At 37.1% G+C, this 27,496-nt stretch overlaps 1 protein-coding gene across 1 annotated transcript; it reads left to right on the forward strand.

Moving 5' to 3' along the window:
• Positions 1 to 5,162: 5,162 nt before the first annotated feature.
• On the forward strand, positions 5,163 to 27,496 carry LOC104403795 (leucine-rich repeats and immunoglobulin-like domains protein 3; the record flags this gene model as incomplete). Its single annotated transcript, XM_010012043.1, has 12 exons — positions 5,163 to 5,227; positions 5,855 to 5,926; positions 6,255 to 6,329; positions 19,324 to 19,458; positions 20,103 to 20,246; positions 22,505 to 22,648; positions 22,967 to 23,110; positions 23,547 to 23,690; positions 25,108 to 25,188; positions 25,849 to 25,920; positions 26,304 to 26,375; positions 27,329 to 27,496. Coding segments are annotated over exons 1-12 (1,316 nt in total), but the record flags the coding sequence as incomplete, so codon positions are not given.

The following is a 27,496-nucleotide window of genomic DNA, read 5'->3' on the forward strand; positions in this document are numbered from 1 at the left end:
TGCGGCCCCGGTGTGGTGGCGATGCGAGAGGGCCCGGGAGCGCTGCTCGGTGTTTTAGGAGGCGGAAAAAGAAAGTCCTGATGACTTTCTTGGAAAACGTGCAGTAGTCATAAAGTTAATATTGATTTGCGTGTCGGGAAAACTGAGTCAAGGTTTTACTTGTGCAGTTCTTCACCTCGATTCCCCGATAGTTTCGTCTGTAATGGCTTTTCTGTCAGCGGAGTTTGCTCCGCTGGGTCCGGTGGTACGGATCGCCGAATCCGCAGTATCGCGGACTGAAATGTCATCTGTAGAAAATACACTTTTTGGTGACAAACTTTCATGGACAAAGCCTAAGTTATGGGAGCTTTCTAAAAGCCTGAAAATAGCTGAGGAACTTTTCACATTTGTTTTTAATCTCTTGTCACTCAGAGATCTTCTATATTAGCCGTATTAATTTTCTATTACATTTCCAAAGCAGATTGAGATAAGGACTTTAAAGTAAACAGGAAGACTTTCAATTAGTTGTGGCTAATTCTGTTCAATTGCCTCGTCTGGAGGTCATGCTGCTTTACTCATGAAATGTGGATGGCTGTATTGACACCAGATGGAACTGAACAGAGGAATAGCTCTGGGAGTTGAACATTTCCAGGAGTGGTATAGGAAAGTGTGAGGGGAAAGAAACTTTTTTTTTCCGGGTTTTTTTTTTTTTTTTTTTTTTTTGTTTTGCTTACGTGATTGAAGCATGCGAATCAAGTACTGGATCTGCTCTGCGTTCAACAGCTGGTTTTGCTTCCTATTAAATTCATCACTTCTGCTCTTTTGAACTATTTTAGTATGCTAGCATAAGTTTTCTGACAAACTTGAGGCTTTTTTGATACTAAAGTTAAGCTTTATAGCTTAGTTTTTTGCTTAGCTTACTTTAGGGCTGTTCAGTTAAAATTCAGGTGTGACAGCATGCTAAACAAAAAAAAAAGGAGGGGAGAATCTCAGGACTTTAATTTTAAGAGTTGCTTTAAAAAGCATTTTGTGTTAGCAGTCATCAAAATTTGTCTTTTCCACTTACGTTACTGAGAGACAATAAAACATACTGCAGGGCTTTTTTGTTAGCACAAGGAAGGCTTTTCTAATTAGAATTCCCTTGGTAGTGTAAATTGTCCTTATGTAAGTTCACATTCCTTAAAAGTGTGAGAAAATAAGTTCCACTTGTATAAATAAGCTTTGGTCTGTTGTAAGAAACCCTGCTGTGATTACTCATTGGACAGCTGTGTCACTAGCTCTTAAACTCACAGGAGTACATCTTTGTAGGTGTCACCAAACCATGTGGTCTGGCCGCTTTTGTGTAAATATTTCTTTTGTTTGTGTCAAATGCCTTAGAAGTACCCTCCTCTTTCTTCCTTCCCCTCTTCTTAGTAAGAGAACAAGGAAGGTTGTCTTGTTACCTCCAGCTACCCCAGAAGTTGGAGCTGGGATTGCGCAATCTTTAAGATTATAATGCATTTCAGTTTTACATACGCAAAAAAAAAAAAAAAAAAGGGGGTTTGACTAGCCTGGATTATTGTTGCAACAAACTGTGCACTTATGAATTATAAAAGACTGTTTATGAATTTTATTGGTATATGTTTACTGTGTTTTCCATGGAAGGCTGTAGAGGGTATAGCCAAAGGCTAGTAGTTTAATTGCAGGCTTTCCAGTCCTCTTTGGAAAACAACTATTACCCCATGTTCTCAACATATGCAAGTGAGATCTCCCAAACAGGAGAGTGAAAGCTCTTGTGCCTGCGAGGGTCTAGGCCTGCATTAGGCTTTACACCTTCCTCTGCCCATCTGTCTACTTGCCCAGATGTAGACCAGGTCAGATGAAGTTGGATTTTTGAAGTTCCGTTTCACTCTTTCATGCCTTTCGTGTTCAGATTCCCCTGGTGAAATAAAATGAGAGTGTCTGATATGGAAAGGCTGCATGACCTTAAGGAGAGACATAAAAAACCGAAACAGCCAGAGGGCTGAGTTATGTCCCCTTCCTTTTCGTGGCAGGTGTGGCGCTACTGCTTTGTACAGAAGTGACTTCACTGAATGGGTGTAAACAGGCTAAAATTGCCAGCTTCACTGTGATTTTGGCCAAAGAGACCATAATCTGTAACCCTGCCTTCATGGAAGATAACAGTCTGCTGAAGACTGATAAACATTTGTAATGGCTTTGTGTACAAATAGTTTTGGAGTTAGATTTCCATTTACTTCCAGGATGTGTGTGTGTCCTGGGTTTGCAAGAACATGGCTTTGTTAGAGCTGGTGTAGCAGAGCCAGAGGTGGAGGGATGAAGGGAGGAAGAGTGTGGAGCATTGGCTGGTGCTTCCCGTGTGTGCTAACTTCTGGTGGAAGTGCGGTACCCCTCTCCAGGTTCACCGAAGAATGCTGAAGTTGTCGGTGGGGCAGGAGGGAAAGTCTGAAAGATGGGTTTCACTTGTGTTTGTATTACATCCTTAGTATTTACATTTTATAAATCTTCTAGTTCTCTACCAGGATTGCCAGAAAAAAGAGCTGTATGGTTTTCACAGCTGTTTTTCAATATTTTCCAGACGAAAACTTGAACATAGCAAGCTGATTTATGAGTCACTTTGGATCAGTGTCTTAAAATGGCTACAGCCTGGCTTTTTGTTTTTCAGCTCTCCTGATTTCTGCTGAATTAGCAGCTCTATAGGCCCCAGTGGGACTGATTAAGAAGCTGTTGCTGGATTTGCATTTTAAAATTTGACTTGGGGCTCAGGTTTCTGAGTTCTCTAAGGAAGAAGATGATAATTGTGACTAAGTGTTGTAAATTAAGTTACAGTCTAAAAGTTGTATTTATAAAATGCGTGAAGAAACACTCTCCCTTTACACACTAGGCCTTCCTTCAAATTTTTTATCATACAGACATTGATGTTCAGTGATACTTTTCAGCTTTCTGATGCAGAGTTAAAAAAGATGGCCATACAAATGTAATGGAATATAGAAAATAGTTTCTTTCATAAAACAGGCTCTTAAAGGGCCTCAGAAACTATGGTATGCTTTTTCAAGTGGAGGCAATTCTACTTAAATGTTCAATCACTTTTATTAGAAGTCTGGGGTGAAGAACAGGTATATATACTTTTTATTGTTATAAAGAATTTCTTAATATAAATCTGGTTTCTGAAGTTTGAGTACATTCACTATTACGTTTTCATGGCTTTTGAAATTCTAGTAACAAAAGTAATCACAGAGGAGATTTTCTCCCCACTTGTAATATGGTTTTTAAGACAAGGAAAATTCAGAAATGGAAAACGCATAGTAATAATCTTAGTGCTTTAATGTTGTCAGTTCCATTTTTTTAAAGAAAAAATACTGATTCGTTTTCAAACCTTTTCTTTACACTTGTTTTAGGATCTGCTGAGAAATGCATTGGACTGAAATGTACTTGCAGCTTTGCAACAGAGATGATAGATTTTTATTTAAAAAATGCCTCAGATCCAGTGCTTGTAAGTTTCAGAAAATTTTATAGGTGTAAGCTTCACTTAGAGTATTAGTAGAAGACATATTTTAACCCTTGGTTCATTTCTAACTACTCTAATTAAAAAACTTAAAAATGTAACTGGTAAGGCTTTTTTTTTTTTTTTTTAACCCTCGAAGTTTCTCATGCTAGTAGTACTGAAATAATGTTTAATAAAATATTTATAATTTATATGTTATCCAACAACTGGTAGACAAGTATGTATACAGCTATGTGAAACAGGCAATTCAGTATTGCATGGAGGGTTTTTTTGTTGTTTTGCTTTGGGGTTTTTTGCAACTTGTGTTTGACAGCCTGCTGTAAGTAAATCAGGAATGAGTAGTTTGTATGTATTTTTTTAAAGTAGGTGCTATGTGGAAAATCTGAGGGTATCTTTAGTGTTAAAAAACAAATGCAAAAAAAAATAAATAGTTTGAAACCTAGTGTAAGTTGTTACACTCACGGTTGCCTTGATAGACTCCAGATGGATGTGAGCTTGAGCTATGAGTGAAAGTGTCTGGCTCCAGTGTGGTGATCATGCACGGCAGTGGTTATAATTGCAGGATTTTTATAGTTTAAGGACTCTGCCAGATTTTTTTTTTTTTTTTTTTTAACATGTTATAACTCCAGCAGAACAAATCTACTCACGTCTGTTACTGTCTGGTAGGTCCTTTAGGCAAGCATGTTTTAAATAAACCTTTTGCAGCGTTTTTGGATGAAATGAAGAAATGCAGGGTTTTAGCACTAATGTTGAAAGCTCTTCGTTGAAATAATTACTGATTCCTAAGTCTTGTCTGAAGCATGAGGAACAGTAACATATTAGGCAGTAATAGGCATAACTTCACTGAATTTTGGCTGTTGATTTACATACTTCTTATAATCCCTACAGACTAAAGCCAAATACAGATTTAAGGGTAAAAATTGTCTCTACTCTTTCTGCTTTAAAGGACCAAATTAGAGTCCCATCTAGATCTTTGTAACAGCATATTTTTTCAGGGTTTACATTTAAGATTTCAGAATTCAAATCTATGCAGCTAATATCTTCAGCAAAGGGATTTTTCACTAGTCTGTGGCCAGACAAATGTTTGCACTAGATTTTTAAGCAGTGAACGATGCAGTCCTCTAACTCAAGTGTGGTTAACCTCGTTTACAGGAAACCTCAAAATCATAATGATGAAACTAACGTTTGTGGGTTTTTGAAAACTTTAACACTGTATTGGTTTTCCATCTTGAAGAGGAAGATGTGTAGGGGTTTAGACACCTGGAAGAAGGCACAGATATATATTAGGTGCTTGACTCCAGATGGAGTCTTAGAAAACATCCCCTCTGTAGCCACCTGAAGGTGATGGAGGGTGTTCCCCTCTCTAGGTGGCTTTCCCCCAGCCCTCACACCTACTTTTTGTGCTGGAAGATGCCTTTCACACCTGCAGGTCTGCCTTATGCTTGCTCCTGTGCAGCCCTGGCTTGGAAGACGTAACGTATATCTCCTTCCTGCTTGTGGCTGTGTGCCAGGCACCAGTGCCACAGCTCTGCAGCCAGCTGGGCCTGATCCAGTTGGCTGGCTCAGAGCACACCTCATAACTGAGTACTGGTGGTACTCCATATGTGCCTGGGATTATTTTTAATGTTTGAATTTTATTATTATTTTTAACCACTGACTCCAGGGGAGGACGAAAGTGACAATGCCAGGAATTGTCCTGGCAATATTGAACAAGTACTGCATAAAGCACCAGACAGTTGGGGGAGTGTAAAACAAGTTTTTATTGTTCCCATGTGCTGTTGAAGAAACATAGATGCCTGGCTGGGTTGCATCATTACACCTGTGTTCAGGGTTATGCAGTGGTGGGTGTAGAGAAACTGGGAGTTCTCTGGATCTGAAGTTCAGGACTTAGTCACAGAACACACCACCTAGCACAGACCCTAAATCTGGCTTGATTTAGATCAGTTCTGGGCTGTGTGCAGCAAGGATATGCTGATCATCAGGTTTCTTCACAGCCAGAGCCTTGTAATCAAGAGGTTGTTTTAGTCAGATGTTCTATTGTGAAGGGATGGGGCAGAGGGGTTGTTGTTGGTATATATGAGTCAAAATCTTAAGGTGTTTTTCATGGGTCTTACACACATACCAGTGAATAGTTCTAAATTGTTCAGAGATGTAGGAAATTCTTTGATAGTGCTGGCAATGACTGATCAAGGTATTTACACTTATTTACACCTTGTGTGCTCAAATGAGTTTCTATTCTAATTTACTAATATAAAAAAAACCCTTTTTATATACTTGGAAAAAAATGATAACATAATTTGCATTGAAATTGTATTGCTTTACATGATATTTTACGGCAAAACTGACAGGCTGTTTGTTTTTGTAACCTCCTAGGGACTTAAGTCACAACAAATTATCTTCAATCAAGACCGGTCTCTTGGATCACCTTCATAGTCTTCAGGAAGTGTAAGTTAATTTGTCTTAATTAAAAACAAACAAGCAAACAAAACCAATCAACCCCCTGGAAAAAAAACAAACCAGCAGCAGCAGCAACAACAAAAAAAAGAAAAAAAACAACTAAAAAACCCAACCAATGTTTGTGTATGCTAATTGTATCCCTATTTCTAATAATAATTGGTTAAACAACAAAGGTGTTTGCTTTTCTGACACTTTGCATTAACTGGACCTGAAATTATTTTTTAATTTTGGGGTGACACTGTTCAGCCATTTATCAAGTCCAATGTACATACTTCTGGTTAACATGAAAGCTGACTCCATTTTCTAACATTAATAGGAAGTTGAACAACAATGAACTGGAGATCATTCCAGACCTGGGACCAGTCTCTGCAAATATAACTGTTTTGTCTCTGTAAGTAGATCTTACTATTGTCCCTAGTTAGTGGAACTGACTCTACAGGGTTTGTGGAAATATGTGCATTACAAAGATTAAAGTGAAATAATTGGAAATAGAGTAGGTTGTGGTTAGAAGTTGATTATGTCATATTATTTAGCAGGTTGTTTAAAATGTCTATAATTGAGCTTAATCCTCGTAGTTTTTGTGCTTCCCTCAGATATAAAGACTGCATTAGAATTAATTTATGTTGTGGTAGTGCCCAGAAGCCTCAGCCCTTGTGTGCTAGGCACTGTACAAACATAAGTAAACGTTATACAAACTTGTACAATGCAGACTTTAAAACAAGAGTTATACCCTGTCATTATGCATCTTGGCTGAAATCTCACTCGCGTTAAAAAATGGCAGAGTTCCATTAATTTCAGTGGGCAATATGGGGAAATCCCCTCGAGGTGCACCTTCAGGACAAGTATCTAGGTTGGAAGATGTTTTGCCAATATCTTTAAAATGTCTTTTTGAGCCCATTTTAATGTGTGGCATATTTTTTTTTACATCTGCAGTTAATAGATATAATCATGTGTCACAATTATATGTACGTTCATTGTTTTGTTTGAAAGAAATTAGTAGGTTACTTGATGTGGCATCTGTAATATGAGTATAAAGTTGTAAAAGGGCATATAGGACCAGTAACCAAACCAGTTGATTTTAAAGGAAATGTTATTCCTGAGGTTTCCACTTGAAATCAGTTTGATATTTTTTCTTTTTTTTTTTTCACTGTGATGTAGTTTCTCTAAATTGTTGAAGGAACTGTTATAAAAATAGTTACTTTAATACTATGAATTGAAAAAGGGGAAAAGACACCTTTTTCATGTGTGGGATTTGTAATTTATCAATGGGAATCTAAAGTGTCTAAAGCCAGTAATATGTAGCCCTCTGGCCAAACCCTGCTGTTGAATACAAATTGCAAGTTACCTTTCTTGAACAAGCCCGAAGGGTTAAAACAATACAGTAAACTTTGGAAAGCTCTTCAGTTAATTAAATTGATCACTATTCAATTGCTTACATGTGGTGATTTATAGGGGTTTGTTTTTACTTTGAGCCCAGGTCAGCTAAGTCAGCTGGTGCAGCCACTGTGTCTGGACTGCTCTGTTTGAGTAAGAACTAAGTGATATTTGATACTGATGTGGTTTCTTACAGATCGGAGTCAGAAAAGAATGAAAGAAAAGCAGATGGTGTCTGACAAATAACTGTTGAATTTAAGCATATCTTCTATTTTGCATTAGTGTTGACACTATTTTTACATTGGCATAGTATTCTGTAGTGTAAGCATTTAATTGATCTAAAGAATATATTTTTTTACCTCTTTGCTAAGGTTCGTTTTACCACAAGGTTGGAAATAATATCATAATAAAGTGTTTTATATCCTCCTGCCTTCTGAGGAATGCAAAGTTGAGAATTCATCTTAGCATCTCCTCTAGTCCTTCTCATGGAAACTGAACTAGTTTAGATGGACTCAAAATCATCCTTCTGCAGCTGTGCAAAAATTTTTGTATTTCTTTGAGAGTGTAAGTGGAAATCAGTCACTGCTGGACTGGTTGTTCCATATCCTTGGGTCATTAGCTTGGTTCATTTACGCAGGTGGTCAGACATGGAAAAACCTTTGTTAGATCTGTGCTGTCAGTGAGTATGTAATAGTTGACAATGGTTATTGTCAAAATGGATGTACATAGAACATAAAATTTGAGTGGTATTGCATTGTTAAAAAAAATAAAACATCTTGTTTCTTTTGCAGAGGTTTCTATTTAAAACATGAAATAGACTTGTAGAATTGTTTAGGTTGGAAAAGACCTTTAAGATCATCTAGTCCAACTGTTAACCTAGTGCTGCCAAGTTCACCACTAAATCATATCCCTCAGTGCCACGTCCACACTCTTAAATACCTCCAGGGATGGTACCTCAATGACTTCCCTGGGCAGGCTGTTCCAATTCTTGAAAACCTTTTCAGTGGAGAAATTTTTCCTAATATCCAGTCTAAGCTTCACCAGCACAACTCAAGGCTATTTCGTGGACTCGTCCTTTCACTTGTTACTTGAGAGAAGAGACTGACACCCAGCTCCCTACAACATCCTTTCAGATAATTGTAGAGAGGATAAGGCCTCCCCTGAGCCTCCTGTTCTTACAGATTGCAAGTTATTTATGTAAAGATGTTAAATCTCATTTTACAGAAAATAATATAAATGAGTAATAGAGCAGCTGTCTGGCATAAAAATATACGTAATATGGTGTTATCATAGATGGAAAAATAATCTAATGATACATTTTATTTTTTTTTTTTAGAAGTGAAAAAATATGTTCACTTATTCTTTCTGTGTTGGATGTTATTTGGAGGGGTTCAATCAAACTGAATTAATACATGTAAGTCATGCGAAGAGAACACATGGAACAATTAGAACGTTAATTTTAGAACCACTCTTCAAAGAACAACTGTACTCAAAGATTCTTCCCCCCTCACTTCTCAGTACTTGTCACTCAGCTGTGGATCCTTAGAATTTTACCTGTTCTGCAAGAATTTTCTTGCCCTGAAGAGGAATTTACGCTGCTGATGTGTCTCAATAAATAGTAGTGCAAGTATCTCCATATAGCACCATATGTCTAAATTCTTTGAGCAGTGTAAACAAGCATGGGTGGATTGTCATGTTAGTGTAGTTTTCATTTCTGGAGCCTACCTCATTGCTAGCTATCTAATTGATATTTATCTAGCTTAGATATTTGCATCCTGTTGAATTATGCAGGGTAAACATACCCAGAGCAGCAGATGTTCCCAGTCTCATGTCTCCCAGTCTCTTTGTAACATGAAAGAACAATGCCAACATTTTGTTTTTATGGATGCCAGTTGAGGGTTGAACACCATGGGAGAGAAAAGTATTGGGCAGGCACACCCCCTACCACCATCCTGGTAAGACCTTGTCTGCGTGAAGGAGTATACAAGCACATGCAGGCATGCTGTCATTACATGGCTGGAGATAACTCATCACATGAATTAAAATATAGATGTATCTCTTCTTGTCACATGGCATAGCAGAGCTTCCGAGCCTCCTGGGAATCTAGAAGCTGCTGTGAAATAAATGGGTTGTACTTCGGGCTAAATCTGGTCAGGAGGCTCCAAACAGCACAGTTGGTAACCAGGAGGCCAGGTCCCCCTAACTGCTGGACAATATATTCTTTTGGGGAGAATACTGGATTTAACAACTGATAACCACAAATATATCACACAGATGCCACACTCAGTAATGTAGGTGTATTTATCTATCCCTAGGACTAAAATATGTTAGGTGTTTCCTAAGTTACATTCCTGAAGTGCTTGTAAATACAGTTATATTAATGTATAATTGCTTTAAATGGTTGTGGTAGAAAATCCTGCAGTTCTGGGAGAATAAACAAGTTTCTTTTCATTCTTCCTAGATAGGTGGGTTGCTTTTGTGTCAGGTAGTGAAAAGGGCACTCATGCCCTCATTCCAGGAGAACGAGCAAAGGTTCTGAATTTAGTTCCCATTCTAACAGGATTTCTCATCCAAGATGGTACCCATCCTGTCCTGCTTATCCTGAAAATCTGCTGGAATCTGTGATGTTGATAGATGAAAAGGAAACTGGTATTGTCTACTGGGTCTGTCATTGCTGTAAAGTTTTGTACGTGGGTTGGATCCAGAAGTAGATTGAAACCAAGTAATATAAGTACAGTAGCCTCGAAGTCCTGCATGGTGTTTAACTACCAACTACTGTTTGCACAGGGGTTTTATTTTAAAACTTTTTGGAAAATTTTAATTACTTTTATTGTGATTAGTGCTTTGTAAGGAAGATAGGCGCTGATTTGCAAATGCTGCGACATTAAAGTTTTATGGTTTTTTTTGTTAATGATACAGGTTTAAATAAGAAACCCATGCTACTTTGCTTGCAGAATTTTTAAAAATACATAATTGTGGGCACCATTCAACATTATCACTGCACTGTGTCTTTGAATGCTGTGGAAAATGGAGGCAGCAGAGACTTTAAATAGACAGTACAGCTTGGAGTTTTAAAGTATCCTGCCTCCCCACCTAAATTTTATTGTTCTTATCAAAATGTATGTGTAAAACATGTTTTATATTACCTGCATCCTGAATATGTTATATAGCCATCATCTTACTATCTGCAGGGACTAAAAAAACTGTACATGCCAAAGTCACTAATGTGTATGGTGAAATTCTAGTGTTAGGCTAGCTTTAAATAATGGTCTGTTTTAAATAAGCTTGTGATTTTACATTTTATTGTATAAATAATATTTTATTTAAAAGCACTAGTACATGTGGTGCAGGTGATTTAAATGAAAATATTGTAGCTTACATTGTAAAGGCTGATCGTATTAGTCTAGAATACAAACAAATATTCGGTCTTAATAGAGCCAGAGTGGAAAATAGAAAGTTCATGGTGCGGAAGTAAAAAGAGCATGGATGATTCACAGTTCAGTAATGTTTTTCAAGTTTTACAGTAATATATGGTTTGTATTAGGTTCCCACTTTTTTCAGAATGTGAGAGCTCGCGTTCATAAGAGATACACAACATGGAACAGGTTTTCCTCTGCTGTGCTGAGGGGACCCTCCCATCTGTACAGGAAGCCTTTAAGGCAGTTAAAACAAGGAATCACATGGCCATTCACTTTAGAGGCCTGATATGAAGAATGTTGCCAGTATTGAGGAGGTTTTTTGAAATGTGCCCAATTGTTTGTTAGGTGCTGGACTGAATCCTCAAGTCACTTTTCTGAAGACTTTCTACAGTTTTCATTTGTAGTGTCTGTTGATATATAGTGAGTTTAAATGCATTGAAGATGTGTCCTGGATGTTTAAAAAGGTAAATAAAAAGTATTAACAAAAAAAGATTAGTCAGGAGATAAAAACAGGACAAAAGGACTGTAGCCTGTCTTAAGTGACTGCAGTTGTCACAGGTTTTCATAGTAAGCAAAATTGTTCGAACTTTAATGTAGCTTTCTTATCAGCCACTACAAAATGACTCTGATTACTTGGTATCTCAGGCCTTTGGTGTTCAGAAAAAGCAAACGTAAAAGCTAGAAATGAATTGTGCTGAGAAAGTACAAAGTAATTCTCTTCAAGGTGGGGGGGTGGTGGTGGCAGGGAGTAAAATTGCCTAAGCCATCAACAAGGATTTGTTTAAAAAATTATTATTTTGATCATGGAAAACAAACAAAAACCTGGGGAATGCCTAAGAAGTGTTTTCAGGTCCAGGTGGTAGTCTGTGGTCTGAAGTAGAAACTTGTTGCTCATCTAACCTGCAGCAGGGAATTTCTTGGATATCATCTCCAAGTGTTAGTATGGACTAGGCTTCATGAATAAGCTCTGAAATTTTAAAATTAAGTTATCAGAAGAGCCTAGGTTTAGCTTTGTGTTTTCCTTTATTAGCTCTGGCCTGTTACTTTACTTAGTTGGTCATTAATCCTGATTTCAGTGATCAGTAAAATTTCTTCAGTGGACATCATGCTTACCTCTAATCTAAATAAAATCCCATTGATGAAAGACCTAGTAACAACATAGTTGGTTGTTGAGACTGGTAAAGCATTGTACTGTCAGGCAATGGAGACAGCTAACTCGAATGTGATACAAACCTTTAGTATGTGGAGATTATGATACTGCAGTGTCACTAGGACTTTCAGGATTGTTCATGGTATCCAACTTTAATAAGTAATCTGAAAAAGTATTTTTCTTTATCAATCTTAACTCTAAGTTGAAGTGGCGTATCATAGATCTCTGCTAAACAAGATTATGAGCTCGTGACTAGAGTTTTATAAATTAATCTGTATTTTAGGTGGCTTCATGCTCACTTTATTCTCCTTACCAGGAAGAATAAAATAGTGTTACCTTCTTCATTTGGGGGTGGTGGGGGGTGGAGAGAATAATAGAACATATGCTGGTAACTGATTTTCATTCTTGGTTAAAGAAGAAAAAAAAATCTTTGTTGCCAAAAAGATAGTCTTCCAAAATTTAAGTGTGCACTGTTGCATCCTGGCTTTGATTAACCAACATACAGCTTAAATGCTTAGCTTAATTTTATGCACAAACTTAGTTACTGATGGAAAGTAATGATTGATCCCATATACTATTTAGAAGGGATTTCATTTTAGGATTGCATTTCCAGTTCTGTTTAAAATGCGGAAAAGTGTATTTAAATAAGGGTGATAGTTTGCACTCAGTGGCAGAATCTTCATGAGGAAAACTCCTGCAAAGGGCCTACTTTAAAGATAGAATGTTTTTTTTTTTTATGATCTTTATTTTCAAGTTTATTTGGAATAGGGATGAGAAATCTGCCTCTTTGTTATCTCACAGCAGGCTGAGGAGTGGAAGCTGTGTGTAAAATCCAGGAGAATGCTGTCTCAGCATTTAGAAAGCTACGGTCACAAGAAAGAAGTTTAGACTCAACTCCTGAAAATGAAAGCTTACATTCAGTAGGAGTGGATGCCTTTCCCTTCAGCGCTTGCCAGAGAAAGTGGTATTGTGTGTTTATGAGGCTAGCATACTAAACTAAAGTCTGGCTCCCAATATTAAGAAAAGGTTGGTCAAATATTTTAAATCCTTGTCATCTCTTCAGCTACCACTTTATTATGGGAAGGATTAAGATTTGGATACTGCCTGGAAGAGTTTGTTTTGAAGAATGTTTGAAATAAAGAATAGAGGAATGCCAGACTGGGCTTCAGGCATAAGGCTACTTGGAGAAAGTCCCAAAAGTGGGAGTGGTGGTAAACCATGTGTGACTTGGGCTGAAGTGAGCAAAAAGCAAGAGCAAAGAAACTTACTGGAATTAGTTCTTGCAGTCTTTGGCATTTGGTGTGGAGACTAAGAGGAAGTAAATGAAAGAATTTGAAAAGGAACCTGTCTTAGTCAGGCTTGCAGACATGGAAACTAGTTTTTTATGGCAGTAATTTAGGCTGAATGATGGGAAAGGGAAGAAGTATGTGAAAACCCAGAGTTTGTTGTAGCAAAATTATAAAGTAGTGACAGCCTAGACGAATGCTTTTGCAATGAGAATGGAAAAGAATGAAAACTTTGAGCTATTTGCAGTGGAAAAAAGCAGGTATAATTTTCTGATCAACGGTGTTAAAGAAAAAGATGAATTAAAAAGAAGAGTAATGGATCAGAAAAGTAGAGAACACTGTTCCTATGTGACCAAATGGAAGACTAGTAGGAAATTTTATAAAGAAGGAGGTACCAAGTTTTAGAGCATATAGTACAGAGAATGAGGGAAATCAGAATGAAGTTAATATGTCAGGTGGTTATATCTGGGAGAAGTGGTAGATGGTTATTGCAGTAAATCAGTGAAATGTAAGGGCTTGGTGCCTTGAGTGAAATAGAAGTGGATAGGAGTCAAAATTAGGAGTAGATCTAGAAGGCTGTGTGGTCTGAAGTGCCTAGACTTCAGTCTACACCCTTCGAAAGTGAGGGTTGGCTCTGTAATAGTAACGGATAGGTGTTAATACTCAACAACTACATACGTCATATTAGAAAGGTGATTTATAATCCTAGAAGGCACTGTTCTGGGTTTAATCTAGGTCTAGAATTGTCCAAGATTTTAGCATTAACTATCATAGGGTGCACCAAATCTGCAATGGGTTATTTCTGTTGTCAGCTCATGCTGAAATAGCTATGCCTGCACTGTTTTTGTTTACCATGTTTAAAATAAAGTGATGAACTTACACATTCATTTGGTTATCACATGTGAAGTAACTTGTGATTATTTTGGAAAAGCCAGAAAGCGAAATGGGAAACAGACTCTCGGGTATCAAAAAAAGAGTTTGTAAGGAAAGTTTAATTACATATATTGATACTATAACTAAAATCAGGAGAGAATTGCAATGGAAGTATCTATCATGTGTTGGAAAGTTTGGGTTTGCCTCTTTTTTGATGATGAAAACGTTTCTGATCACAGAGTTGTTTCATTCTGCATCTTTCTCTTCCCCTTTTCCCAGTTTATGTTTGATTTGTGAATCAATAAACCTTTGGTGTCAAGTTTTGGACAGGGTATCAGCAGCCTGCAGAGTTCTGAGTTTTCATTTTCTGTTTTATGCCTGTATACCACAAAAAGTACAAAAAAGTAACAGCAGAGACTTGCTGACATCTGGCTTGAAAGTGCAATGACAGGCATGGATCATGGAATGAGGGAGGCCTTCAAAAGAAAGAAAAACTGGTTGCCGCAAGGAACGTGAGAAGCCTGTGTGTGAAGGGGGCATGAAACTTGTAGACCTACCAGTAGGACTGGAAGTAAGCCAGAATTCTGGCTTTATTTCTGGCATCTTTGTCTGGAGAAAACCAGTTCAGCTTGAAATATTTCTGTATCTAATAGTTGCAAAAGTGTAGAAAACTGGATGTTCTTATTCAATGCAGTGTCTGGTGAGAAGAGCATGTAGTCCCATTCATATAGGGGGTATTTTGTAAGGGTAGAGTTCTGCTTGAAACCATAATTACAATATTTTAAATTATATAATTGTTCATTGCAATCTGGCTAATTTTAGTAGTCAAATGTGTGGAAGTAATGGAAAAAAAAATTTTTTCTCTCTCTACTCGTAGGAGTTACTGAGACTCTTTCTTCTGGTATGTGCTCCTTAAAGTTGTTCAGCCTTACCCTAAAAGCCACAAAGCATGTGTCTTCCAGCACTCTGTAAGGAAGTTAATTACAGCTTTAAAGGAAGTTAATTAAGTCTTGATCTTTCACCTTTTTTTTCTTCTTCTTTTTTTTTTTTTTTGTTTTTGTTAACTTGGTGTCTTGACATCGTTTCTTACAAGAGCTCCAGAAGTCCAAAGGAGTTTATGCAGGAGTACAAGAAACAATAGATGATATGCCAGCAGTTGTATATTATCAGTGGGTGAGTGGAGGGAGGAACAGGTGAGGCAACCATAAAGATCACGGGAAACTGAAACAGGAGGTTTTGAGCTGTAGTGGAGACCACCAGGTATGTGCTCCACTGTGGACAATCACATCTGGTTTGCCTGTGCTCTGATATGGTGCCTCCATGCCAGCTCTAATCTGGAAGTCAAGTAAACACAAGACGGTCAAACTAAGTATCTGTGAACGCCAGTGTCTTGGCTTCAGCACTGCTCAGAAAGATTTATCTAGCCCTAGCAGAGTGCTTTTTTCTCTTTGCATATACTTTTAGTCTTTAGCAGGAGCCTCCAGTATGATTTCATTTGCCTGCTTGTGAGGCAAATTAAGTATATGCTGCCTCTCAGGGCTTAGTTGAGGTACTGTGTTAGTCTAGAACCAGGTGGATGTTAAAACGGTTATTTTACATCTAGCTACTTGGGAGAACAGGCTGCACAGACAGCTCTCCAAAACTGTCTTTCTAGACAGCTTGTTTTTTATTGGGTTGCTCCACCTCTAGGCTCCTGCAAATGATCCTTGTCATGATCATGGTGCAAGATAAAACTAAGAGCTTCTCGAAACACAGCAGATCAAGGTCTACCTGGAAGAAAGAGTTATGCTGGAGAAGGAAGTGCAAGAATTTATTTTTTTTTTTTTTTTTTTTTCCTGAAACTTTGAATAGAAACAAAAGGTAGAACTTCAGGTCTTAAATCTATTTCTGCATTGGGGTTTCCATCTTACAGGATCAGAATAATGAAGCTTGCATAGATACTTAGGTAGAAAACATATTGGCAATCTTTATCAAGAGATACTTAGTCATTCTATCACAGATTCTTCATTTTTGCTTCCCCACCGCGTAAGAACTATTACATCTAAATGGTGTTAACTAGATCCTTAACAAAATGGATACAGAAGTTGCTGTCTTGCTTTGTACTTCCCCAAAGGCAAGGAAGGCACAAGTCAGTATGTCAGATATGTTGTAGCTCTTGCTTATATAGAATGAATCTTGAGATCATGATTGATAGGGCTGTTACAGATGTTTTGGCCTAGCAGTGTGGTTAAAGTAATGAATGCTGAGAAGGAAAGCTAAGGTTTCTCATACCCATAATGAAAAACTGATACTCTGTCTTAAGGTGGTATTCACACAGGCATACGTAAAAATAATTAAATCAGTCTGTATGCACTCTTGGGTGGTGGTTGTTTTTTTTTGTTGCCGCAAGTCAGGATGTAGGCACTCAAATTGCAAAAGACATGTTCAAATTCTTGCAGGTATTTTCGGTCATTTTGTGTTTCTCAATGCTACAGCTTCTTTAGCCTTAGCAGGAGAAGTTGTAAGGAAGCTGCATTGGGTTGCTGTTCCTTGCACATGAAGAAATTGTTATCAAATTGCTTCAGGTCCACTCCTGTGAGAACTTGATGTGCTGGTTCTCCTGTGGCTCTGATCCCCCCTTGAGGGTCTCTGAAATGAAACCAGTGCAGTGTGTGCAGCAACTTTTGTCTGAGCACAGTAATAACAGCAATTTGCTGGAAAGTTGGGGGTTTTGGGGTCATTTTATTTTGGTTTGGTTTTTTTCTTCCCCCCCCATACTGAACAAACTTGTATGTCATTGTACCAACACAGAGGATACTGTTCAGTTCTGCCTTGACAGTTAGATAGGCTTACATTTTCAAACACATTTTCTTGGCTAATTTTGACAGTAGTTTGGTAGTTGTGAGAAAGCTGATACATTGTTTCTATTTGATATACTTAAGTGATGATTGTTAAGGAAAATGAAACTAGAATTGAAGTTTCTCATTTTAACTGAAGTTGGTCCTTAAAGTAGAACTGTTCAGGTATGTTCAGTGCTGGATAATCTCCTTTGAGGTGTGAATTATGGCACTTTTAGTGGGGGTTTTTTTTGGTGGGTTTTTTTTTTTCGTGTTTTTTTTTTGTTTTTTTGTTTTTTTTGTTTTTTTTTGTTTGGTTTTTTTTTTTTTTGGAGAAAACTGGACTAGGAGGTTGGAGCAATAAGGAGTGAGCTATTCAGATATTTTGCATTTCAGTTACTTTTATAAATATGAGTAAGCAGGCAGGTGCAGTGAGGGCTGGTTTGATTTTTTGCGTTGTGAGATGAACTAGGACTTTAATGTGTTCACTGTTTCAGCAAACAAAAGAAGTTGCTTTCTGCCCACAATATGACCTTACCTTCTCCAAAAAAGTAAAACCTTCCATGAAACAAACAAGCTGGGTTTTTCTGTTTGTTTGGTTTAACCTGGTCTGTGTCAGGTAATTTGCCAGTTAGTTTAAGTGCTAATCTGAAGGCTGTATAAGAGTTTTATTCAGTTCCATTAGGTCCAACTAAACTTTGTAATACAGGGGCTATTATCCTGCCAGTTGCGAGGAATTTCTGTTTTATGGAGCAGTGCTGACACAAAGACAGCACTGTGCAAGCTGTCTCTATAACTGAACACTTTCACACTGCAATTTAGGAGGCGTGCAGTTCAGGAAATTGCTGGCTTCTGCTGGAGCACACTTTTACTGCAAGGAAAATTTTATTCATCACTGAAGTAATTGGCAGTTTTAATACCTTGTTAGTAATTACCTTATAAACAAACTAATGCATAAAGGCAAGGCTCTATGACCTGTTATCTAACTCACAGTCTTACTTGGCCAGTGGAATTGACACATGGTGGTGGTGTTTGTTGTTGTTTTTTATTGAAGTAATTTGTTTCCATTTATTATAAATACTCTCAGCTAAGAGTTAAAAAAGTGCAGTGTACCTCTACCAGACAGCATGAGGAATGAAACACGATGCAAGCGCAGCGTTGGAGGGGCTGCAAGATCACTTACCCGTTCCCACATGTGGTCAGAAGGCCCATTAATCTAACTTCTGGTTCAGTTTTTGAGTCATGACTTTTTTTGGTCTTGAGCAGTAATCCCCCATACCCCTGGAATATATGAGGGTTGTCCATGCTATTCTAAATGTGTGGCTTAGTATTTGATCCAAAGCAAGTATTTCCAATAAAGGCAAACACCTTCCAGAATCTGCATTCTTGTTGATAGGTTTACTGAAATTGCCTTTCCCTGCAGTCTCTAGTAGCTGGGGAGAGCTCCTAAATTTTGATCAGTCATCATACTAGGTATAAAATGTACCATGGGCAGAACTGACTTGAACTTCTCAAGGTAGCAAGGATCATTTCTGGTTTCATTCATTTAACTGGTTATGATCTGTTTTCCCCTATGTACCATTAGCCCTGACCAACCAACCCTATAAACACTGGTGATGTGTGTGTATGATTCTGTAGATTATGCAACTGGGATGGAAAAACTGGTAGGTTGCTGGGTACAAACATGAAATAGGATCGCAGGAAAAAGTGCATTTCATTGGAAATGAAAAAGGGGTGTTCCTTAGAGTAGACTAGGATACCTGTGTCTTTAAACAGTTGGAGAGTTTTCGTTGTGGAATTGGGTGTGAGACATAACTGAAATTTGACCAGGCATGAAGTCCAGAACCTCTGTAATGAGCAGAAATTTCATTTTTTGCGAACTCAAAAGAATCTGTAGGATGAAATACTAGGTCTAATTGCAGGACTATAGACTGTCTTTCTGAGGGAGTGCACTGTCATCCATCTTTTCAAATCTAGCTGTGTTTTTCAGGAAATTCAGTCTGGTTTTCATGCTGTAGGATTTTTCAATGAAACGAAACACTGTGACTAGTATGATGTTAATTTGGCTAAAATATAAAACATCTCTAATAACATTTAATTACAATGCTGTGACCTACTTTTCAATGCGAATACTGGATATTTATACTGTTCAGAAATAGTGCTCAGAGAGTTTTACATCTTGCTTTAAAAGCCATGAATTGCAGTAATTGGATTATAATGCAATTCTTTTTATCTTGTTTGCTGGGAATAAGTTTTAAGAAATGTCGGGGAACATGTATTTAGAGCATTCCAATTTGTGATGGCTAGAAATGAATGTTATGTCTAGAGCACATACTTTATTGGTTTTCTTTAACTAGAAGTTATTTTCAAGTGGGGGAACTCAGAACTAACTTTCCTCAGTCATGTGTAGTTAACAAGTGTTTACTCTGGAAATGACAGTCTTTTGACTACTGTCCTTAAATTTCAGGACCAGCAACAAGATTGCCAACATCTTGTCTGAACATTTGAAGCCATTTCAGAGTCTAGAAACTTTGGACTTGAGCAACAACAACATATCAGAGCTAAAAATATCATCATTTCCATCGTTACAGCTCAAGTATCTGTAAGTAAAATTTGGTATTACTTTTTCTTCTACCAGGTTAATTTCAGAAAAACTTGTTGGAAAACTTAGATTGGCAGCAATTTGTTAAGGTACTAAATCTTCTAATTAGACATGCATCAGATACTTATTCCTACTTTCACCTAATGTTTAACATAAGCTGCTAACTTGAATACATGAGTTGCTTCAATGATATGTTTTAGTTCATAAAAAGTGAAGGTTATTATCTTGACATGAAACAAATAGATGACTCTCTTGAGAGAAAAAAATATGTAACAAAATGAACTTAAGTCCCACATGGCTGAGTTAGTCTTTAGTTGCTTGGAGTTGCGTGGACTTTTTTGAATCTGCCTTAATCCTTATTCAGTAACAGCAATAGCAGTGTGCAGAGCTATACTGAGTGAGAATAAAGTAACGGGCTTGCAACATGGTATCTTCTGCCAGTAACACATTCCTGCAGAGCAGAACAAAACGTTGGTGGTGAAATATTCGACCATAGACTGAGCTGTGAAGAGCTCTAATTAATACAATAAATGAAATTCCATTTATCAAAGAGTAGGCAGTGCAAGGGCTTTGTGTTTCAGTACCTGGTATTAAGAATTTATTAAATAAGTGTAAATTTAACCTTCTAGACATTGTTTCAACAGGTACATTAACAGTAACAGAATAACCTCCATGGAGCCTGGTACCTTTGACAATTTGTCTACCACACTTCAAATATTGAAACTGAACAGGAACAAAATTTCAGCAATCCCTCAAAAGATGTTTAAACTCTCCCATCTGCAGCACCTGTAAGTGCAACCTACAATTGACTAATTGTTTTCAGGTTTTCCAAAGCACTGGCACTGCTTGAACTTTAGCCTTTAATTTAACCAGAGGCAGAGTGAGAGAGACATAGAAAACATATTACCACAACCCTTACTAACTGCAGCTTTGTACTGAACAAAACTAGTCTTATGTACTGGTGAGATGTGAATAGTCTTTGTAAAATTGTGTTTACCTATTAAAAGGGGGGGGGGGAACTGGAAAAGGGATAATAGCAGTATTCCTATAAGAAAGCATTGGAAAAATACTAAGTGAAGTAAACTTGGGTAGTTTGCTACAACAGTCTCATTTATTTTGTGCTTTCATGGTGAAATGAGGGGAATTTTTGTGCTTTCATGGTGAAATGAATTAATTTGCTTTCAGAAGATATGACAATAAGCAATATGCTTGAGTAAATAGACCTCCATCAGCTTCATTGATACAATGCTGTCTATAAGTGTTTTACCAAATAAATAATAGATAAAGTTATTTAATATGGAATAGGATGGGGAAGTATCTTTTTTCTTTTTCTTTAAAAAAAACCCCAAAATTAAGGAGTGCAGGGAGTTGAGGATGGGCTAGGACTGCACTTCATTAAATCCTGAATGATTATTTTCTATATTAGATAGTCAAGAGTTGAAAATTATGAACTCTTTTAGGTTAGCCTTGGAACTGAAAGGTTGTAAGAACAGTGAAATGTAACAATGCTGGACACCTATTGAAACAGTGACTGTGTCTTTTCTGTATACAAATGCAGGAAGAGTTTGACTCAAGCCTCAGCAGAAGAGTGTAATAACAGTCCTGCAAATACCAGGGTTTATTAACAATCTTAGTAGTCTTTCTGATCTTCAGATTCATCTGAAATTCTGGAAGTTGGTGATACTCTTGCCTAAAAAAGTTCTTTTCATTCGGGATTTCATCAGTAGGCTGAGCTAGTTATGTTGGGCAGCTAACCTTCAATGAACGCCAGAAATTTGTGTTATCTCCTGAAAGAATTATTCAGAGAAAAAGTGGGGAAAAACTAAACGCTGTTTTTACTGAATGTTTTTCACTGCTTTTACATATTTAAACACAGAAGGGGAATTAGGGTTCTCTTTTGGGTGTCTGTTACTAGGTAGGGTTTGTATCAGGCCATCAGAGAGGAAAGATGAATTCTCACAAGACGTAGACTCTGAAAAATAATTTTGGTATAACTATGTAGAGAGAATTATTTAGGCCTTTACTTCCTATAGGGAAGTAAGTTTTGGAAGGAGAGGATATTTTTTTTTTTTTTTTTTTTTGATTTGGTAGGATGCAGGTTGCTCTAAGACCTTCTTGATGGGACAGATGATCACTCATTGCTGTATGAGGGCTTTTTCTTAGTATTGTCTAGCCCTGTCTCTTTATACTGTATATCAATTGTTTCTAATAAATAAACTGTTAATTTAGCAAATGATGGCTAGTCTAAAATTCATTGTTTAAAAAAAGTTAACCTTGTTCTTTGTGTGTGTGTGAGGCTAGACTTCCCTTTTCATGTGACTCAGTCACAAAGCTGCTTGGCGTTGGTGGAGGCTTTGGAGTTAAAAAGGACCAAAGCCAAGAAGGTGTTGTAGAGAGCAGGAAAACAGAAAATATTGAGTACTACTGTGACTGCACCTTGCCCTTCAGCTAGTTATGCCTTATAACTCCCTTCCAGGATATACATAGGTCCCAACTTCTGGCCTACAAGGGCTGTGTGTAGTGGCGGAAGGGTGAGTGCCAAGAGTGCCTGAGAAAGAAGGAAGGAACTGTTTGTAACTAGTTATGGAGAATGAGGGAGGAATGTGTAATGAATGCTTGACTCCAGCTTAAGAAAGAGATGGATCACCAAAGATACTAAGTTTTGCCTAGTTATCACAACTAAAAGTTTTTAACTTCTTCTTTCTGGCTGATTACTTATGTCATTTATCTAATCACCAGGAAGTTGCTTTCACTTTTGAATTTGTAAACAGGATTGACTGTAACATTCTAGGTCTGGAGGGATTCTTTAAATCTGAAAGTCAAGGAACTACCAAGAGCTTGTCCTCAGTATCAGAAAGGCAGAACAGTGTTAGCATGGTTAAACATAATGTATTACAGTAAAATGTTTGATTTTTATTACATCTTGTCTCTGTTGTTTTATATGCAAGAAAAACATTTAAATAAGGTTTGTTTCCAGAGAGGGAAGAAAGGTTGCTGATGTGCAGGTGAAGTTACTCTGCTGTAACTGTAAATTTTATTGATGCAGGGAGCTGAATCGCAACAAAATTAAAAAAATAGATGGACTTACTTTCCAAGGACTTCCAGCTTTGAAATCATTAAAACTGCAGAGAAATGGTGTTACTAGGCTCATGGATGGTGCTTTCTGGGGATTGACCAACATGGAAGTCTTGTAAGTATCAACTTTTTGCTGATAGGTTCTGCTGACAACATATTAAGTATAATTGCAAAAAATTAATAGAATTGCGTGATAAAATTAATGATATATTTGAGTTAAATTGTTTTAGTGTGCTTTGAAAAGCTGAAAGCAGTCATTGGTGAATGTGTAGGACAGGACTGAACTGCATACAACTCTAAATGTAAATAGAGGCTGCAGCTGTCTAGCCAGTATCATAAAGTCATATGTGGACCTGTGGCAAAGCATGCATACCATGCAGTTTCTGAACCTTCCGTCTTTTACCTGTTTGTGTGTGTTTGCATGTGTTTGTAGGCAGCTGGACCATAACAACTTAACAGAGATCACCAAAGGCTGGCTTTATGGCTTGCTGATGCTGCAGCAACTCCATCTCAGCCAAAATGCCATCAGCAGGATCAGTCCTGATGCCTGGGAATTTTGCCAAAAACTCAGTGAGCTGTGAGTAGCTTTTATTCTATTCCAGTTTTGAAAGCCAGGTACATGCCAGAGCATGAGCTTCTTACCACTGATCTGTGAATTTTTCATAACGGTTTCCAAGGTGACAACAACTTTTTTGTATGTGAGATAGTCACATTTTGTTAAAAGGAGTTGAAGCCAACTGTGACTGCTTCATTTCACTGTGGCAGTTGTATTAAAGCTGTAGCACAGTCATTTTCAAATCAGAGAAATTCGTTCTGCAGTAATATGTGAATTGTTTGAAATGATACACAAGCTGTGTGGTCAAAAATGGCGTAGTAGGTTTTGGGATAGTTATACGGGAGACAAACTTTATCCCCTGCTGAAAATTCACCTGGGTTGAACTGAGTAATAAGCACTGCAGCATAAATATTAAAATGTTTTTTGTGTTTTTTGTTTTTTTCCCTCGAATTTGCAGAGATCTGACGTTCAATCACTTAGCAAGGTTAGATGATTCAAGCTTCGTTGGTTTAAGTGTGCTGGTTGGACTGTACATTGGAAACAACAAAGTAAATTACATTGCCGATTGTGCCTTCAGGGGACTTTCCAGTCTACAGACTTTGTAAGTTGACAAACTCAATTTTTAAGTTCAAAAACCTTAAGGAAAACCCTTGGTATTTATAGATTTTTGGTTTTGTTTTGTTTTGTTGGGTTTTTTAAATTAATTTTTTGCCTCCCCCTCTGTCCTTATGAAATACACCAGGAGCTCTTGTTAACTTTCCCAGATTAGCATGTGTTTTTCTTACAATAGGATTTTTTTCTTCAGAATACTGGGAAGAGGGAGGACTTCTTTCATTAAGGCTGTATGCAGTAATGGTGGTAATTATGATGCAAAGTTTCAGTAGCATTATTATGGGAAATGCATGTCTCCATTCAAAGGCAGCAAGCAGCTCTGCTACCCACAACTTCAGGGATCTGGATCATTGCTGTGTCTTAACTGAATTGACATTTTCCCCTCATGGTAGAAATAAGGAGACAAAACTCAAAACTGCCTATTACTGTGGATGCTGATGGTTGTCATGACTGGGCAATGATTTAAGCATTTGAGCATTTTTTGAAATAGTATTTCTTGAAAGGGAAGAAAGTAGTAAACTAATCTAAATATATTCTGCTCCATTAAAATCTTCCAATTGTGTACCATAGCCCCCGTCTGTTAGCCGGATAAGTGAAATGGTTGCCTTTCCATCTAGGTTTTCAAACGGTGCTAACTTCCAGGGATTTGCTGACATATTCTCACTTCAGGGATCTAGCAAAGATGCAGTTCAGAGGGTGTTATGCTATGTTTTTTAAGTATACAGAGAGATACAGATTACACAGAGAGGAAGTCTGACTTGGGAAGTGTCTAGGAATTAAGTGTTAGACTTTTCCTCCTAGATTCTTTTTTTTTTTTTTTTTTTCCTCCTTTAGCTCTACCCTATTGATTCCTTACTGACACAACATTCTCTTCACAAATCTTTAATCTCTTTGTGCTTCACAGATAATTAAGCTAGTGTTCTGGATGTCGTAGGTTGCAAAAGTGATTCACTTAGTGTGTTCTCTGTGTTAATATTATGAACTTACAAAAGCATGTGTGTTGTGTTTTAAAGGGGCAGCAGTTCATCATTTCCCTTCCTATGATACTCATTCTCTTATGATAGTCATGTATTTGAATACCCTTGTAGGAGAATGTGGGTTTGTATTCTAATGATACTTAAAATTGTTGATTTTGCAATCTTTTTAATTATCATAAGAAAAAGTATTAATAGTCTTCAGAATCTCAGTACAAATTGAAATGAAATGGCTGATCAGGAAAAGCTTCCCTTAAAAAAAAGCAAACAAAACAGCATCCCGAGCAAACAAAAAATAACCTACCAGAAAGCTATTTTAGAATTTTTTTTTTTTTTTTTTTTTTTTTTAAGTAATACATGCTCTTGAAGTATGTACTTTGTTCTTTTAAATAGCTCTTGTGGTTTGATTTTTCTCCCCACCCCCATAAACAGGGATCTGAAAAACAATGAAATATCATGGACTATTGAAGATATGAATGGTGCCTTCTCTGGCCTAGATAAACTAAGGAAGCTGTGAGTATTGTTACAATATTTGTATCTAATAATTCCTTAAAAAATCAGCTTGTTATATGTGTTTCAAGGGACATGCCCAACACTTAATGATGTTAAACTTTTCATAGCTGAGATGTTTGGGGTTTTTTTTTTTTCCTTCCCTTACCATTTTTTTCTCTATAAAAGTGTTCCTTTTCTATAAAATAAGTTCTAGAATTTTCAACTCAAACTGATCTGAAATATTTTAAATATTACTGCTATTTATGGAAACATTATTCAAAGAATGAGGATTTCCTACAATGGGAAGTAATAAGTTCATTTTATGACAAAAGCGTAGTGACGGGGTAGTCTTTAATAAAGTAATGAAGCAGCCAATGGAAGTGGCTTCATTGCACTGAAATTTTCGAATGCACATCAATGAATTAAAAAGATGCTTATGTGTATACATTTAGACTAATCCGTATCACTGAACTGTACACATTAAACAGCTTCTGAAATTTAGATGTTTACTCAAGAGGAATAAATGAGTGTCTTTTAGAGGTGAGATGTTTCGCTGCATTGGGGAAGGTTGAATGGTGACTATTACAGTTTAGAAATAAATGCTAAAAATGCAACTGTTCAGCTCAAAAAATGCTTCAATTTTGTTGCATCTTTTTTGCATCATGTACTTATATTTTTCAGGGTACTCCAAGGAAACAGGATTAGATCCATTACAAAGAAAGCATTTTCTGGTTTGGATGCACTTGAACACCTGTAAGTAGTAGAAATTCAAATTTAACCCAACATTGGAAAAATTTATTTTTGATACTAACTGAAATAAAAGTAGGACTAAGAAGCTTTACTTATAACTTTGCATGAAATAGACCTACCCTGCTTCCTATTGTGATTGTGAGATGGTTCTTTTATTTTGGAGTTACACTGAATATGAATTTTGGAATCAATGTAGAAAGTGATACGTATTAAGTGTGCTATAAACCTCCCTAATCCTATCTCTAGTTTTTGAGCCAGGGCATCCTTTGTGTATCACTAAGGTAGCAAACTATTCCTTGAGTCTTAAATACATTCAGTGTAGTAAATTACTCTTTTTTTTTTTTTTTTTTTTTCTCTAATGTTCTTTTCTCTTTTTTTTTCCCTAGAGATCTAAGTAACAATGCGATTATGTCAGTTCAAGGAAATGCATTTTCACAAATGAAGAAACTCAAAGAATTGTAAGTTTATATCTAAAGACATCACCTCTATTATACGTATATATCCATATAAATATATAAATAAAAACCTTGTGAGATGTTGCCTGATACGGTGATAAATTCCCAGTATAATCTCTTTGAAGTCACATAAAAAGGTTGTATCAACATTTTGATGTTTTGGGTTTTTTTTATGTGGTGACCGTGTTTAAGTGGGAGAGTGTAGGGTAGGAGGCGTTCATTTTCTGCTACATTTGGTGTTTAGAGTCCTTATTTTAAATTGCCTCATCTCAAATAGGTAATAGATAAGGGAGACTTTGATGTAATGTGCTATCAGATCAGCAGTGCTATTGCTGAGCTAAGGCTTACTGGACCAATGAAATGCAGTGCTGTAATTCTTTTTCAAAGACCTGGTTGTCAGTGCTTGTAATTGGGTCCTTCTGTCCTGTAGTAGCAAAGGGGCAGATTTTCAGAGAAGTCATGAATAGTAATGGGAAGAATGTATTCTTCTAGTGAGTTTTGGGATTTTTTGTCCTCTAACCCTCTTTTTCAGTTGATCAATGCAGAAAAACACTGCCAGCGTTCCCTGTGTTTTGAGCACAGCTAATTCTTCCTCTTGCATGTATCTTATGTCTCCTCTCTTCATATCACCCTTCTCTAGTCAGATCTGTTGTCCTGAGCTGCTCTGTAAATAATCTGACAAACAGCTAAAGAATAACTAAAAGATGTTGCTCTCATTATGAGTAGAAACTTGACTGAAGCTTGTTTGGAGCTTTTAATTTGTGTTCTCCAGACTCCTATGAAGTATCACCCTAGCAGCTGGCTCCCTACTTCATCTTATGGTATTACTCTGTTGGGTGCCGTAGAGAAACTGATGAGCTTTGCGTATTTCATGGAATCATAGAACAGGTCAGGTTGGAAGGGACTTCAGAAGATAATCTGATCTTTTGTGAATGAATGTAATTGCTTTTTTTCAGGCACTTAAATACGTCAAGTCTCTTGTGCGATTGCCAGTTAAAATGGCTACCACAGTGGATGTCAGAGAACAACTTTCAGAGCCTTGTAAATGCCAGTTGTGCCCATCCTCAGTTGCTAAAAGGGAGAAGTATTTTTGCTGTCAGCCTGGATGGGTTTGTCTGTGGTGA

Source organism: Nestor notabilis, unplaced genomic scaffold (assembly GCF_000696875.1).
Source record: "Nestor notabilis isolate BGI_N333 unplaced genomic scaffold, ASM69687v1 scaffold8433, whole genome shotgun sequence".
In the NCBI taxonomy this organism is placed as follows: Eukaryota; Metazoa; Chordata; class Aves; order Psittaciformes; family Psittacidae; genus Nestor; species Nestor notabilis.